The sequence below is a fragment of the Delphinapterus leucas genome, chromosome 3, assembly GCF_059928025.1.
Source record: "Delphinapterus leucas isolate spDelLeu-1000000601 "Yukka" chromosome 3, BTC_Dleu_Yukka2, whole genome shotgun sequence".
Taxonomy (NCBI): Eukaryota; Metazoa; Chordata; class Mammalia; order Artiodactyla; family Monodontidae; genus Delphinapterus; species Delphinapterus leucas.
Window position 1 is genome coordinate 116,143,669 of NC_143131.1, and position 16,348 is coordinate 116,160,016.

General features: G+C 46.6%; 1 protein-coding gene across 2 annotated transcripts in view; it reads right to left on the minus strand.

Annotated features, from left to right (window-relative positions):
* Positions 1–5,417: 5,417 nt before the first annotated feature.
* The window catches only part of KLHL3 (kelch like family member 3), a 111,729-nt gene continuing 100,798 nt past the window's right edge, over positions 5,418–16,348 (minus strand). Inside the window, exons 13-16 of one of the 2 annotated variants that reach the window (XM_089909356.1) lie at positions 14,089–14,229; positions 11,836–11,979; positions 10,137–10,247; positions 6,869–10,036 (exon numbers count right to left, since the gene is read on the minus strand). In XM_089909356.1, coding sequence (XP_089765482.1) covers positions 9,729–10,036; positions 10,137–10,247; positions 11,836–11,979; positions 14,089–14,229 — 704 coding nt within the window. In that variant the 3' untranslated portion in view covers positions 6,869–9,728. The other variant, XM_089909357.1, reaches the window with a different exon arrangement.

Sequence of the window (16,348 nt, forward strand, 5' to 3'; positions counted from 1 at the left end):
AGCCCTGTTTACAGATGAGGAACAGAGCTCCAGAGAGGGGGAGGGGTTCCCCGCAGGCCACACAGCTGTGAACAAGGCCTCCTCCCACCTGAGGCTGGGGGAGGACTCAGACACCTGAGGAGGAGTTGGGCCCTCCATCCACCTGGGAGTTTGGAGCAGCCCTCGAAGCTGGAGTGACCACAGGACAGGAGTCTCAGAAAGACCAGGCCCACTGCAACAGGACCACCTCTCCTCTGTCCACCCCAGAAAGGGTGGTGGCTCTCAAGCTTGCGGTCACTCCCTTTCCTCAGCCCCAGCACAACCTCAGGTTCAGGCAGGCAGACACAGGCCCTGGAGCCTCCGCTGGCCTCCTGGGGTACCCGGCTCTGCCGCAGGTGCCCTGGCCTGTCTGCAGCTCCAAGCCCCAGTCCCCAATTCTGCAAACACAGGCGCTGGAGTGGACGATGTCGAGGGTCCCAGCCAGGTGCCCCACCCCCTGGGCCCTGATAGAGAGCATTACAGGGAAAGCCACCTGGGCAGAAAGGAATGGCCAGTGTGGGACGCAGACTGCTCATAGAAAACCTCATGAGGCAGGCAGAACAACAGATTTCGTATCAAAATAGACTAGCTAGGTAGGGTCGAAAGACCCTATTTGTAAACTGTAGAAGGATAAGTTGGTAGAAAAACCACCAAACAGGATTTCACTCTGGAACTTCTGGGTAAGGTAAGGGGAAACCAGGCCAAAGGGTCAAGGGGAGGGAAAGGTGTGTGTGCTCGGACAAGCACTCCTTTGCTCATCTGTCCCTCCCCAGGGCCCTCTCAGCGGGAGTGACAAGGGCCCAAGTGGGTGGGCCCACGGCAGGGTGGCGGCGGAGCAGGTTGCTGGCCTGGCGCTGGGCTCTGCCTCACTGCCTGCCCTGGAGGACCAGACACTGGCAACCTCTTCACTCTAGAATGTGCCCACGAGGTACAGCCCCTCTGGGATCGGGCGTGCCACAGTTCAACAATCAGCCTCGGCAGAAGGATGGGGACTGCATCGTTTCTCAAGGTTATGTATGACGTTGAGCCAGTTAATTAGGCCCTGCGATCCTGCGAATTGGGCACCATCTGCCTCTATGAGGTGTTGTGGGCATTAAAGCACAGGGCCTGGTGCACGGTAAATGCACAATAAACGCTAGCCAGTGTGATGATGGAAACAAGTGCATCCTAAGCCCTCTTCTCAGGCTGATTCTCAAACTCAGTCATGAGCCAAAAGAGCTAGTAGTTTCCATCCGGGTCTGCTCCGCTGCTCACTTATAACACACCCTCAGACAAACGGATTCACCTCTCTGGGCCTCCTCTGTCTCAGTACGGATGCAATGAATGGTGGTTACTGCTACTATCACCACGGTAACAAATGTGATTATTTGCCAATAGTGTAAGATTGGGACATTGTTGGTCCAACTGGCCTGAAAACTTGGGCTTCAGTATTCTTCTTGAGCGAAGTTTGCACTTCCCAGCGACCCTTAGGGCCTCCCTCTCCTTGGTGCTTCTCAGCATGCCCTGCTCCCGTCATCACCGCCTCACTGCTGGAGTGAGGAGGCTAAGGACACAGACTCTGGAGCGCAACCAATACCCTGCAGCACTGCTACCACAGGCAAGTTGCTTAACCCCTGTGCATCTCGTATCTTCATCTGTAAAACAAAGATAATAATAGTAACTCAGAAGACCATGATAAGGGTTAAATGTATTGATATAAGTAAAGCACTTAGAAGAGTGCTGGCACATAGTAAACACTCAATAAATGTTAGCTATTATTATTATTTCATATGTGTTGATATTTTAGAAGTCAGCATATTTAATAGTTGTATATATTTAATAAATGTAACTAATATTTGCATTTTTAATGGTTCAAACATAACAACATATCTATAAAAATCTCTAGGTATTGTAACAAACATTTAAAAATCAATGTTTATTTACAGCCAAATCTCTACCTCCTCCTCCCGTGTCGGTACCATCTCACCCACCTCACGGTGATCACCAGGCAGTTGTCCACACAACCGAACACCCACTGGAGAGACTGGCCTCTCTGGGCCTCACTGAAGATCTTTGTGAGTCTGGCACTGTGTCAGATAATAGAGACCAAAGGAACCCAGACTCTGTCCAGCAGATCTTGAAGAGAAAATCTTTTGAATCTGAAGATATGCAGGAGTTAAGTCTGCCCTTTTCATGTCTGAGACCGAGTAAAGAGACTGGACTACAGAAATGAAATACTGAGAAAGGTTCTCACAGTTCAGCTTTTATTAAAGTTAAAGGAACATAAAGTATGGGAACCTAGAACACAATTCCTGTTAAAAGAATACATGTGAGGAACTGTGTCTTCAGCTAGCGCCGTAACTGATGGAGCATGTGACAAGTCTTCTTTTACAAACTCTGCTCCCTACCGCCCAAGCAGAGACCACCAGATCAAGGACCCAACCTATGCAGTGTGGTGTACAGGGTGTCAGGGATCAATTCTGCCTGCCTACGGACAACCACATGGACATGGCACCCACACAGACATACAAATTCAGTGTCTTGAATCTTCTTTCAAAGAAAGTATTTTACACATCACATACGAATTAAACAAGAAGTCCAACAAGGGTCCTTATTGCCACTAAAAAGGGGGGAAAATAATTTGAAATCTCATAACCAAAGGCAAGAACACCGCACTAGGGCACTTTGTTGCTCCAAATGCCACTGTCCCATGCATTACTGCCTTGGCAGATGCTGTAGCTACAAGTCACTGAGCCCCATGATGGAGGATGCACAGGGGCTCTGAGGTTGTGATTAGCCACTACAGAAGAGGCCTCAGGCACTCCCAAACGTCAGAAGTGCTGCCGGCTCTCCTGCTTGGTCAGTAGATACACAGCACAGTTGAGTATGAGGGGCTTAGGACTCTAAATAGTGCAAACACTTAAAAAAAAAACAAAAACAAAAACAAAAAAAACACATTCCAACCTCCTCGCTTCTCCAGGCAAACAGAGAACCTCCAGCTAACTGGATTATGAATTTGCTCAACTTCCCAATTTGATCTGTCAAGGTGCAAATGGGGAGCAAGCGTGGAGGCAATTCAAATGGCACCTGTCCCAATAATAATAAAAATAAAGATTTCTTAAAATGAGACTAATTGGCAGATAAATACACAAAACAGAGCCTGGAGTGTAGACACAGCTCAAGAAACAAGTAAGCTGTAAGTGTAGTATGAACATCTGCAAAGCACATGCTGATCACATTCTTAGTGGGGATCATGAGGAATGAGCCCTCTTTTAAAGTTCATCGACAAGATGCTTCCAGAAGGGACATCATCCAGCAGCAAAAGCCTTAAGCCTGAAGCTCCGAAGAATAAGGAGACAGAAAAGAATGAAGGCTAGTCAGCTCGATCTAGGAAAACTCCCGGGACTATGCGCTGAAGGGCAGGACTCTCCCTGGGCTTCTCCATGCCACAGCATGCCAGGCTCTGTGCCAGGCCGTGAGAGATGCCAGGAGATGGGCCAACCAGAGTCCCCCCTGCCTCACCCTGCCAAAAACAGACTCCAAGAAAAGCAGATCGGCAACATAGATGTGTAAGTGCTGAGTCAGGCTTAATGTTAGTCCCTAAACAATTCAGTAAACACCAGTGATTGTGTTTTTTCAGCAATCTCCCTTGAATGTGGTGTAAGAAAGAAGCTTCCAAGTCAACCTGGAGCTACTGAAGTTTGGGGAGGGTGAGAAACAAAGGGAAGATAGCTACAGGCATGAACGATGTTTGAGAGTGAATGATGCATAGAACATAACATTTCATTATCATGGACAATAAAAAGCAATTCAAATATCGTGAAAAATTACTTTATAAAAATATCTACATTAAAATTTTAGCCTGAAAGCTGTAGCTTCAGTTTTATAAAAAGGCAATCTTTGAAAGGATCTGGCTCAGGAATATACAAACATTATACAACAGATATCAAAGTAAGACAGCTCAAAAAGCATCTTAGGGGATATTGCAACTGGTCTGTCATGAAATAGAATTAAGTATTCTTATTGCATAGCAGAAAATGAGGTCACTTTCATTTGCATAATACTGCAACTTATTAGATGGAGAGATGCCATTGGGTACTTATGAGAAAGAACTTTGGAATTCAGAGTCTGACTTCTCTGTTGTCCAAATCAGAATCCAAATGGTGTCTAAGCTGCTTCTAACCTTGGGCTGCAATTCCATTTCATCGCTGTGATCAGACTTCAGATATCCCACAGGCAAAGCTGCATTCACAAGCAGGTGTGGCCACCAGAAGAGGGGATGCAGGGGGGTTCACCTACCACATGACCAGCACAGACGTGAAAATAAGTCTGTTGTGCCCACTGTGGAGAGAGAATTGTACCTGGTGATAAAGGGACAGCAGGTTTTGGATGGCATCTGTGGGCAGCTAGAGCAGATTGGCTATTTGGTGATGACGTACCAGTGTTCTAGTCCCCGTGAGAAAGGACACATGAGGATAAAACGAACATGGCCTCAGCAGCACTACCAGCAGGGGCAGTGCTTCCTGGGAAAGCGGACGTGAGGTGGGGTCAATAGCAAAAATCCAAAAGCAGGAAACACAGCTGGCTAGCTCTCAGGGAGGGGATCCTTTCTGGGAAGATGACACACAAACAGCCTCCCCCCACATAAGCATGATAAGCCTGGAAGTTCAGCTTCCAGGTGTTGGGGGGGAACTTCACCTTTCGTCTGAAATCAGGAGCTGTGTGATGGCACACATCAGACCCCAACCTCATCCCCCACCCCACCCCCCCCACACACACCCTGAAACAAAGTCCCAAACCTTCCTCGGAGAGGGAGGAAGAACATTTGGAACAGAAAGCGCATTCCATCAGCTTCCGATCCAGAGGCAGGCAGAGCTTTGAGACCACAGTCACCTCCATGCCAGGTAAGAGCAGAACAAACCAGCTAACAGCATGTCTTGATCCCTTTGGAGCTGTTCTTCCAGGTCCACCAAAGCTGGATATTTCAGCCTCTGCCCAAGGTTACTAAAAATTCTGGGTACCTTGGTATTCTCCAAATGTCTCACTGAAATAACATCTGCTCAACATCAGAAGATGTTTCCCCTTCAGGGGAGTTGAGTGGTTCACGCACAATAAATATACAGTAAATACACAAAGTGTCCAACTCGCTGGGGAAAGTCCTGGGTTTATAACTTCAGGGTGAAGTGGGGAGAATGACAGTCTCCTATAAAACCGGCTTGGAAGTTGCCCAGTTGTATGAGAAGTCCACCATCAGAGTTCATAAAGCCCCTTGGCTCCCTAAAGGTGGACCTTGACATCAGGAAGGGTCAATTCCAGCCCCCAAGTTGTGAGACTCTTCTCCAGACACAAGACTTCCCCTCCTTATGCTGGAAATTCCAATATAAGCAACTTGCTAGTTCAGGGACAGTACAGCTTTAAGGTTCTTTCTTTTTTTTTTTTTAAATGCAAACGACTCCCTGAGCCCTCAAATACCCTCCTCCGGATGCCTGAAGGTCTGTCATTAATCATTTTTACCTGTGAATTAGCAAAGCTTTCTTCAAGCTCCTCTCTCAAAATGCAAGTACTCCTGAGAGAGATCACACATTCAGGGCCCACCACCATGTCCTCCCCCACGGGGGAAGCTAGGAGGGGGAAGTTCTGAGGATTGGCGAGAGGGTACAGGCCTGGAATGGGGGAAGAGCACAAGGAAAGGAAGACAAGGATGTGAGACAGACTGGACCGACTGCCGAGGGCCAGGCCCACGGTGCCAAGTATACACCCCTTTGAATTCATCCATGTCCATGTAAATCACATGTGACCCCATCCAGCGCAGGGACAAACCTATCTTTGGGTTTGGAGGTATGGTGATCTTTTACTTAGCCTCCAAACCAGAACACTTTTGAGAGTAAAACGGGATGCTCTGAAAAATTAAACCTGGATAATAAGTATAAACAGGGACTGTCCTATCCCAGGAAAACCCAGAAGTAGGATCCTCTCTGGGACCACTATGGACAAGGACTGAAGCCTTAACACTTTGTTTTCTTATGTTTTTGTTTTTCATGTATTTTTTTCCTCCAGTGTGTTACTCAGTGCTTCTCTGAAGAGCTAGTTTTCCCAGCTGAAGAGACACGAAATCTCCCAAACCTGGAATCCTTGACCTCAAAGACCAGTAGCCCAGAGACTGGGCAGTTCTGATAAGAAGTTCCAGGAGAAGAGCCCAAGGAAGAGCACCCAGCTGAGGGGCTAGAGAACCTGTGGTCCTAGTTCTAGCACACAGAGGACATGGGGCAGCTTCGAGAACACCCCACTCTTCTGCAGACAATGCCAGTAGTCTAGGCCGGTACATGGGCCTGGTCATTTCTGGACATTCCTGGTATGTCCAACTGCACTTCCAGTAGACAACAGCTCTAGTAGTCTCAAGGTCCCCATGGGGCAAATCCATAAGAGAGGTTTCTGTGATTTGATTTTTAGCATAGAGGAAGGATCAGTAGTATAGAAATGGAGCAGACCATCACCACCCCCCAATTTAGTGAATCACCACGTTCTGTGCACACACACACACACACAGGTCCCAGGTTCTCTGATGTCCCTGTAGAAACACACAAAAGAACGTTCAAAGGTGCAGCTGGAGCTATCAGGAACCCACTGCTCAGGGCAGAGGACGAAACACCTTGCGGGAGCAGGAGGTGGGTCACTGTCGTCCCACCCTGACGACACTGCCAAGTTGGAGGAGGGCGGTCCCCGCTCCTCTGCAGACTCCGGCAGCGAGTGGCACCCAGCCAGCGTGGTCCCACTGTGCCAAGTCACAGGCAGCACCCCTCCCTTCCTCCACCTCCTGGCAGCGGGAGTTGGGGTCACAAGGGCTTGTGAATCACAGCAACACCTAAGATGAAAGGGGGAGAAGGTTACCATCTTAGCTTCTCCGAACTTATTCAGAGTCACAAGGAGTTCATGACCCACAACATCCCAAGCCATAACCAAGGGAAATGGGCACGATTTGTACCCAAATACTGAAGGGCCTGTGGACTCAGGCTGCCAGCAGCTGGCTGTTTCCCGCTCTAACAGCCCAGTCTCCACAAGATGTTTAAACACAGAGCACAGTCCCTCAACACCACAGGTGAGTGATCTCACCCCACATCATCACACCGACTCACATCGTATCGTAGTGACTCCCCTTCCCAACCCCAGCACTCGCTGTAATGACACTCGGCACCTGCACTGGAAACCTCACAGCTCTAGATCTGTATCACTTTAAGAGAAGCGATGAGTGATACATGTCTCCTTTTAGAAGACACTGACATGAAGTAGAAAGAACAATAGGCTGACTTCATGGTAGCAAGAACAACTGAATTCCCATCCTAGCTCTGCCACCAGTCAAACTGCATTGTGGCTTCAGGCAAGTCCATGTACCTCTTCAGGCTCCATTCCCATATATTCAATGTTTTCTAACTGAAAGACCCCTCCAATGCTAAATTCTATACTTGGATAAACATTCTAGACATGTCTGTATGTGTTACTGTTTTGGCCAGGCTGAACCATACTCAACAGCTAACTTATGAGCCTAAAATCTTGCTTGTAAGGGGTTACAGTTATGCAGCAGATACTATAGGCTGATTCATCCAACATCCCCTCTACTTGCTGTCCTCTGCTATCGAGACCAGCAAGTTATGAGCTCAGCTTCCTAGACTACCTTGCAGCTGGAGGTGCTATGTGACCCAATCCTGGCCCGTGAGACTGTAACTACAAGTGTGCCAGTGCTGCAACTTTGGTTTTCTTCCTCGTGCTGCCTGGAAGAAGCTCACGCAGGGTGCAAGGGGCAGCCGCAGCAGCTATTCATAAAGCTGGCAGAACAGAAAACACAAGAGAGACCTGATTCTTCGATGACACTCTTGAGGCACCAGGCCAGCCCTGGACTCCTTTCTGCCTGGGACAAATACATACATACAAAAAAAGATACTTCCTTATCTAAGCAAGTATCTGTCAGTTTTTCTGGTACCTGCAGCTGAACCAAATTCTAACTTATAGTTAAGGTGTAGCTAGGAGCCTTATTTTAACATATTACCACCACTATCAAATCTTCTGGTTGAAGATGAGATTGAGAGAACATTGCTAAAAGAAAGCCCAGGACACCCCAATGGTGACATTCTGCTAAGACATGCATTTCATGTTAATTCCTGGATAAAGCCACAGACGTAAAAGATTAGAAGTGGGGAGAACCCAAGTCCTCAGACCCAGATGTGCTGCCTGACCTGGAGAACATCTTGCCTGCACCTGAGGCTCCTCTTTCTCAAGGGAGCATGTCTTTAAAAAGCAGGCTCCTGTATTGGTTCTTATATAAACTTTCTCTTCTGATTCTAAAACTAAAATATTCTCATTATGGAAATTTTGGAAAACACAGAAGAACACCAAGAAAAAGAACTTTAATCCCTACATACAAAGAGAGTCACCGTTAGCTTTTCTGGAATATTTTCTGGCTTACTAATAATAACCACAATCATTGACTGAGTGGTTTCTACCTGCCAGGCAGGCACCGTGCTAAGTGCCTTCCACGTATTATCACGTTTCATTCTCACAACAGCCCTAAGAGGCTTGATATGATTTTATTCTCATTTTACAAATGAGAAAACAGAGGTTCGGTCAGACTGACTACCTTGCCCAGAGTTCCAGGGCTAGTGGCAGAGCTGGGACTCAAATTCAGATGTGACTCCAGTATCCATTTCTGTAAGCAGGAGCTACTCTAACCCCCATGACCCAGGACTGCTCGACTGAGCTCACGCGGTACATACATTTTGCATCATCCTTTTCTCAACCAGTCTGTCACAAACATCTTCTCATATTAAAAACACGTCCACTGTATAAATATTCCACAACTTATTTAGCTATTTCCCTCATGTCAGACATTAAGTAATTCTCAGTTTTTTGCTCCAGTAAATAACTTTGTCCATAAATCTTTGCATTTTAGGCCATATCCATAGATTCTAAGAAAAGAGATTCACTCAGTCAATGGATTTGAACACAAATCGCACCTCTGCTCATCTCCTTCCCACCTACTTATGGGGTGGGCAAACAGTAAAGAAATGGACATGAAATATTCAGCACTTACACAAAATTCTAACTACTCACACCTGCACCTTCCCCTCTCATTAAGGCTCACGTGGAGGCAAGGTGGGATCGCTCACTGGCCTCACTGCCTCATACAGGAAAATGCCCTGTACTTCCCACTTCAGCTTTGGAGAGAAAATGACAGTGCTGGTTTTTAATAATTAACCATGAGAACAGAATCACTCTAGGACCAAAATGCCTCTAAAATCTTTTCTATTTAATTGAGAAAACTCCTAAACGAGAAAAAAATTTTTAAATAAGTTCATTAATTGAAGCCTTGGGCAGACAGAATGCGATACAAACCCCTTTGAGCCTGCATGGCATAATCTTCCTTTGCACTGAAATCCAAACAAGATGGAAAACGGGATAAGAGTACCATTGGAGTTATGACGGAGATTATACATGATAATGGTCATAAATACCTAGGATGATGCCTGGCCCATTGTCCATGCTCAATAAGTAAACGTTAGCTCTAATTCTTCCAGTTTCTGGAGAACCAAATACAAGGAGCTGAGTTCTTGGGTTGGCCAAAGAGTTCCTTTAGTTTCTAAGTATAAATAAAAGACACATTTTTCATTTTTACCAAGAACTTTATTGAACAACGTATTCACCGTTTTGTTCCACTACCTTCTGACATTTTTCCGGCAACTTCATAATTCCACCTTCCCAAAACCTTGTATCTTTTGAGCAAAGAACTGCTCCAGGTGCCTTTTACAGTCTTCCAGGGAGTTGAATTTTTTTCCATTAAAAGAATTTTGTAAAGACCTAAATAAATGGAAATCTGAAGGTGCAACGTCTGGTGAATATAGCGGATGAATCAGAATCTCCCAGCCAAGCTGTAACAGTTTTTGCCTGGTCACCAAAGAAACATGCGGTCTTGCGTTATCCTGATGGAAGATTATGCATTTTCTGTTGACTAATTCCGGACGCTTTTCATCGAGTGCTGCTTTCAGTTGGTCTAATTGGGAGCAGTACTTGTTAGAATTAATTGTTTGGTTTTCCAGAAAGCGCTCATAATAGAGGACTCCCTTCCAATCCCACCATATGCACAACATCACCTTCTTTGGATGAAGACCGGCCTGTGGTGTGGTTGGTGGTATTCATTTCGCTTGCCCCACGAGCTCTTCCATTCCACATTATTGTAAGTATCCACTTTTCATCACCCATCACTATTTGTTTTAAAAACAGAATGTTTTCGTTATGTTTAAGTAGAGAATCGCACACGGAAATACAGTCAAGAAGGGGTTTTTTTTCCGCTTAATTTATGTGGAACCCAAACATCAAAGCGATTTACATAACCAAGCTGGTGCAAATGATTTTCAGCGCTTGATTTGGGTATTTTGAGTATGTCAGCTATCTCCCACGTGGTATAACATTGCTTGTTCTCAGTTAATGTCTCGATTTGATTGCTATCAGCTTCAACTTGTCTATCCGGCCATGGAGCATTGTCCAGTGAGAAATCTCCAGCACGAAACTTCGCAAACCACTTTTGACACATTCGATGAGTCACAGCACCTTCTCCATACACTGCACACATCTTTTTTTGCATTTCAGTTGTGTTTTTACCTTTCTTTAAATAATAAAGCATAACATGCCAAAAATGTTGCTTTTTTTCTTCCATCAATATTGTAAAATGGCTACACAAAAATTCCCCAGTTTTGATAAGTTTTTTTAAAACTACACACTGATATGACAGCTGTCACAATACAATCTAACAAAATTGTTTCAAATGATATTAAAGACAACTAACTGCTACTAGAGCCATCTTATGGAAGAGACGAACAAACTTTTTGGCCAAACCAATACCTCATAGATACCTATGTTTGCTTGTCTCCCTATAGACCCTCAACCTCAGCCCCACTGACTCTGATCCTGTCCCCCACACCTCATCAAAACCATCACACACCCCACCAGGAATAAGTCTCTATAGCCGCCTCATTCCTCCTTCTTCCCTCCAGCCTCTTGCTTAGAACGCTTTTTCCCCCAACCCTGAGCTAGAGTAGCACAAAAGGCATGGGCTTGGGACTCAGACCTGGGTTTCAATTCTGACCCTGACATTTTTTTAGCCACGTGGTCTTGGGCAGATTACTTAAACATTCCAAACCTCCGTTTCATCATCTATAAAATGGAATGGAGTCTCATTCAACCAGAGGGTTGCTGAAAAGATAAGAGTGTGTGTATACACTGTACCTAACAGACTGCTTTGTGGCCCAGGGAGTGGGCAGCTGGCAAAGGGCAGCTACCTCTATGACTGTGACCCACCCTCAAAGTTTAATCAGGCTCCACCTCTTCCAGGAAGTGTTCCCTGACATGTCATGTCCTAAAGCCTGTGCAGTACATTTCATTTAGAACTTACATGTACATCATCTTGTATTTCCTATTTTTGTAGGTAGGTCTTATCTTTCCAATTTAATTTCTGGAAAGCAAGAACTGTATCTTATTCCACCTAGGGGCCCAGCACAAAACAAATCAGGAAGGGCAATGAAATTCTAAAACCTCTTATGACAATTCGGATCAGTCGGAAGTGGCTCCCTGGAACACTGTGTCAAGAAGAATTCTATGGCTACATTCAGCTTCGCTGGGGAAACGAGTGCTAATTATGGGTATCTGCCGTGGGCGCAGAATGAAGGAGTGGTGACATGTGACAATCATCTGCCATGCCTGAAGGAGGCACTCAGCCCCAAGTTAAGCAAGCTAACCTAGCCCCCACCTGCCCCACCCCACCTGGGCCCCAGGATGGGGGTGGAGCACACTGACCTGCGTAGCTCCGCCCTGTGCTCATGTTGCTTGGCAGCAGCGTCCACTTGTCAGCGACAGGATTGTAGTACTCCACCGAAGCCAGGTTACAGGATCCATCATCCCCTCCAACCACATACAGGAGCCCATTCACTGCACAGACCCCTGGGGATCAAACAGAGGCCAGAGAAGGCATGACAGCAGGAGCAGCAAGGGGATGGACCAGAGACAAGTCTGGATGGCCCTGGAGGCTCTCTTCCTCCCCTTCCTGCTAGAATAACAGACAATTGGCTCCTGGGGTTTAAGTTTGCTCAACGGAGGAACACACAACAGCCACTGGGATCTGAGGATCCCCCTTCCTAACAAGGTCATGTCTCTGACGAGGGAGCTTTCACGACGACATAGCCCCACAGATGTTCCCTGCCCTTGACCCTAAGAATAGGCAGAGCACTGTAGGTACAGACCCCATTCTACTGCAGCACTGCCCACTGGTGCATGCAGGCCTCCCACGCCCAGTCTGAGCTACGTGTGGAAGGAGACAACTCAGGGGATTTCACGTACACTACTTCTACTCTGCTTGTTAGCTGTTCCCTGATAAACCATTTTATCCACACTGTGGGGCACTAATGGTTGTGTCTGTGATCCCTTTACACAACTGGGGTCTGAATCCACATACAGTTCCCAGGGAAAAGGCTTCCTACCCACTCTGATCTCAGAGTGAGCTGGTTTGGAGGCACGGTCTCATGTAGCAGGGACTCAAGAGTAGGAAAATGTAAGTACTGCTCATCAAGATTTAAAAGGCCGTAGTCCAATATACTGTGTATTTTTTCAAAATTAGACTCAGGGATTAACGATGCTCAAAAAGTAGAAATTATCAGTGTTGGTGAACATACTCTCAAATACTGGTGAGTATAAAATGCATCACCTTCCTGGGTGGTGTCAAAAGTACATACACTCCCTCTGATTCAAAAGTTTCACTTCTGGCCTTTTATTCTAAAGAAATAATTTTAAATGTGTGCATTAATTAGCTATAAAGACTATTTATAATAACCAAAGCATTACTTAGAGAAAAAATGGAAATGACCTAAAAGTCCAATAGTAGCTCGGTTATTTAAATTATGTTATAGCCATTTAGAATAATATTATGTAAATATGTTTAGTGTTATAATAAGATATTCATAAAAGATTGTAAAGTGGATTAAAAAGGCAGGTTATAAACCAGTATTACAGTATGATTCCATTTTTGTTATAAAAAATAGAAATATCTATATGTGAATGTGTGTATACACATGCATTTACATCTAAACCTACTTCTTGAATTAGCTGCTTGAAGGTTCTGTAATTCCTCACTCGTGTGGCTCAAGGCCAAATGCCAGGTTATACCACAGCAGGCTTAGACAATGAGCAAATTAATAAACTCCCCTCTTTTTCTTGTTTACGTTTTCAACAAGTCAGCTGCAAATGGGTTTAGCAAGCAGGTAATTTGAGTATAAAGGAAATAAGTCTGCCTGAAAGTCACCTGCTTGTATTTCCAGCCTGGGAAATTGGGCTAAGCCAACACTATGATAGAGTAAGAAGGCATAAAGCAAGATATACCAACATAGGACACAACCCATAGGGCAAAGTTCTAAAAGGAAATGGTTTAATAGGGATGTCAGGCTCCAGGCATAAAAAACCTAAACACTCTAAGGAAAACCACTCCTACAGGAAGGAAAAGGGGGAGGGAAGGGAAGGGAAGGAGAGACAGAAAATACAAAGAAGGGAATAAGGAAAGTGGTCCTATTGGAGAATGGATCATGAATCCTTTCATGGATACCCTTGAAAGGAAGGAAATTGGTTTCTGGTGGGAGGTGAGAGGTTCCCATAGCCAGACACTGGCAAAGAAAAGATAGAACCAAGTATGATTGTCTGACACTGTCCACACAGCCCTATGCTTAGCTACCCAACAAAGCCACTGGGCTGGGGGCACAGATGGCAACCAGAGGCTCTTCTGGGTCTGTGTCCATCTATGTGCAGTGAAAGTCATCATCCTCCACTGGGAGGGAAGGAACCCTCTGCATCTAAGAGGGCGCCCTGTGAGGCGCCTCGTGGCTAGCTTTGTGGGTTCCAAGCTCTCCCCTGCCCAGCAAATGGACACTCCCTATTCAGGGTACAAGCTCAGCCCCAGGCCCTGGGAGCCTCTCCCCTCTGGCACTCTTTTAGAGCTAGTGTTTGCAGGGAGAAAACACCCACAACCTCCCCCGGAAGGAGAGAAGGAGGGAGCAGTCATATTACCTGCATTGCGCCGGCACATGTTCATGTCTGCCACCTGCTTCCAGGTGTTTGTTCCAGGATCGTAAACCTCGACACTCTTCCTCACCAAGGGCCCATCGTGCCCACCTGTGGCATACAGCTGCCCGCTGAGGACCCCAACGCCTGAAAGGCAGAGCACAGAGTTCCAGTCTCAGGCTGGCTGCAGCGACCAGAAACCAGGAGGCCTAGAGTCCAGCCTTGGGCAGCCATCACCGGCAGGGTGACAGGGGGAGTGCTGTTTTGTCTCCCTGGAACTCAGGGTCCTCGTCTATAAAACAAATATAATGACACCTACCTGCCTCATAAAATCAACTTGAAAACCGCCAAATATAAAGCAAATATAACCTCATTTCTATTCAGACACATAAAAATAAATATTATATATATAATATATATAGGTGTGTGTTTGTGTGTGCGTGCAGTAAAAAGAGTTGAAATGGAAACTACACAGCAGGTGTGCTGAGATCATTATTGCTGAGGCCTCCCTGCTTGTCTTGAAGCAGAAGCTGTTCTTTCTGCCCCCGTGCTCTCCTCCTTAGATGGCAGAGGGGCACTGAATCACTCACGATGGTGGTAAGCCTGAGCTGAGGGCCAGGACTGCATCATTTACAGGTTTTACCATAACCTTTTAACATCTAGAGGATGTCAAGGAAATAAAATCCAGAAAGCCCGAGGGCCTAAAAAGAGCAGCTGATGTGGTGGCCGGGACACCTGGGTTCTGGACCTGTGTCTCTAACCTGCCCGCCAGGCGGTGCTTCCCTTTCGGGGCCTCAGTATTCCAACTGCATAGTGAGGGAGCTGGACTAGATCGGTAGTTCCATTGGACCACAGACTACTCCACTGCGTGGACAGCTCAATTAGCTGGGGAATTTTTGAAAACACAGATTCCACAACCTCACTCCCAGAGACACTGGTCAGGAATCAGAAAAGGTACCTCAGGTGATTGGAATGTGCAGCCAGGTTTCAGACCCAAGGACTAGATTTCCAGAATATAAACTTCCTATGGACAAGAACCATGTTTGTCTTATCATGACTGTTTCCCTGTGCGTGACGGTACGTAGTAGGTTCTCAACAAATACTGTCTGAATGACAAGATGTGTAAAATCCCACCAGCAATTATGCAGGTGTGCAAATGGCTCCTCGCAGTTGCCCTAAACTAACAGCAGATGGTGGTGGTGTATCGACAGTGGCTATCTTACGGACCTGAGTTAAATAAAATTCAGTGTGTTCCCAAGCTGCCTCACCTTCCTCACCTCCATGTGCAGGAGGAACTAGCACATGCTGGGACCCAGAAATGGCCTCTTTTCCTCACAGCCATCTGCTAGCACTGCCCACACCCTGCTGAGGAAGCAAGCAGCCTTCCAGGCATTCAGGGGCACCAGTGCCCTTCTGCAGCCTCCTCTGCCAATGTTCACACAGAGCTTTCCTGGACCTAGAGCCACGGGAGTCCCTGCTGCCAGGGTCTCTGGGTCTTTAGCCACCAAAGAACACCTACCAGGACGAGTATGTGGGTTCCCAACCCCATATGTGAGGCTTCTCCAAATCTTAGGGATGTGAAGCACTAAAGAAAGGCTGCCCTGGGAGCCTGAGGCCAGAGCACTGACAGTGACCTGAGGAAAGAACCCACCTCCGGGAGAGATACCACCCCTTAAATCAAGGTCACTGTGCCTCGTGAGAGGCATGAGCAGCCCCAGTGATCTCCACTCAGCAATAACCCCTGGGCAGCCTGACAGAGACAGAGCAGCAAGGCCTCCAAAGGCAGCTCCGTCCACAAGATGAGCCTGAACTTTCTAAGGTGGGTCTGTGCTCGTGGCTCTGTCCGGAGCTGGCCCTCCACACTTTCTGCTTGAGGCACTCCTAGAAACAGCCACAGACCTCAGTGTGCTGCTCCACTCCCGCTGAGCTGTCCCTGCCTCCTTGGGCTTTGAACACTTTCTTGCACACCTCAAGTCACACACAGGATTTCCAGGAAATACAAAGAAGACTCTACCAGTACTGTAAACCAAAACTACTAAAAGAGCCCTATGATGGCAGGAGAACCAGAGGATCTGTGAATTGAACTGGGCCCTAGGTAACACCTATTGCAACCCACTCATTTCACATCTGAGGAATCAGAGGCCAAGACCACAGGGACATTCGAGCAGACCCAGAACCAAGATCCAGCCCTCCTGACTTCCATGCATTTGCTGCACGTTCAGGAAGGGCCAACCTGCTGGGATCAGCAGAGACAAGCTCCCTAAAA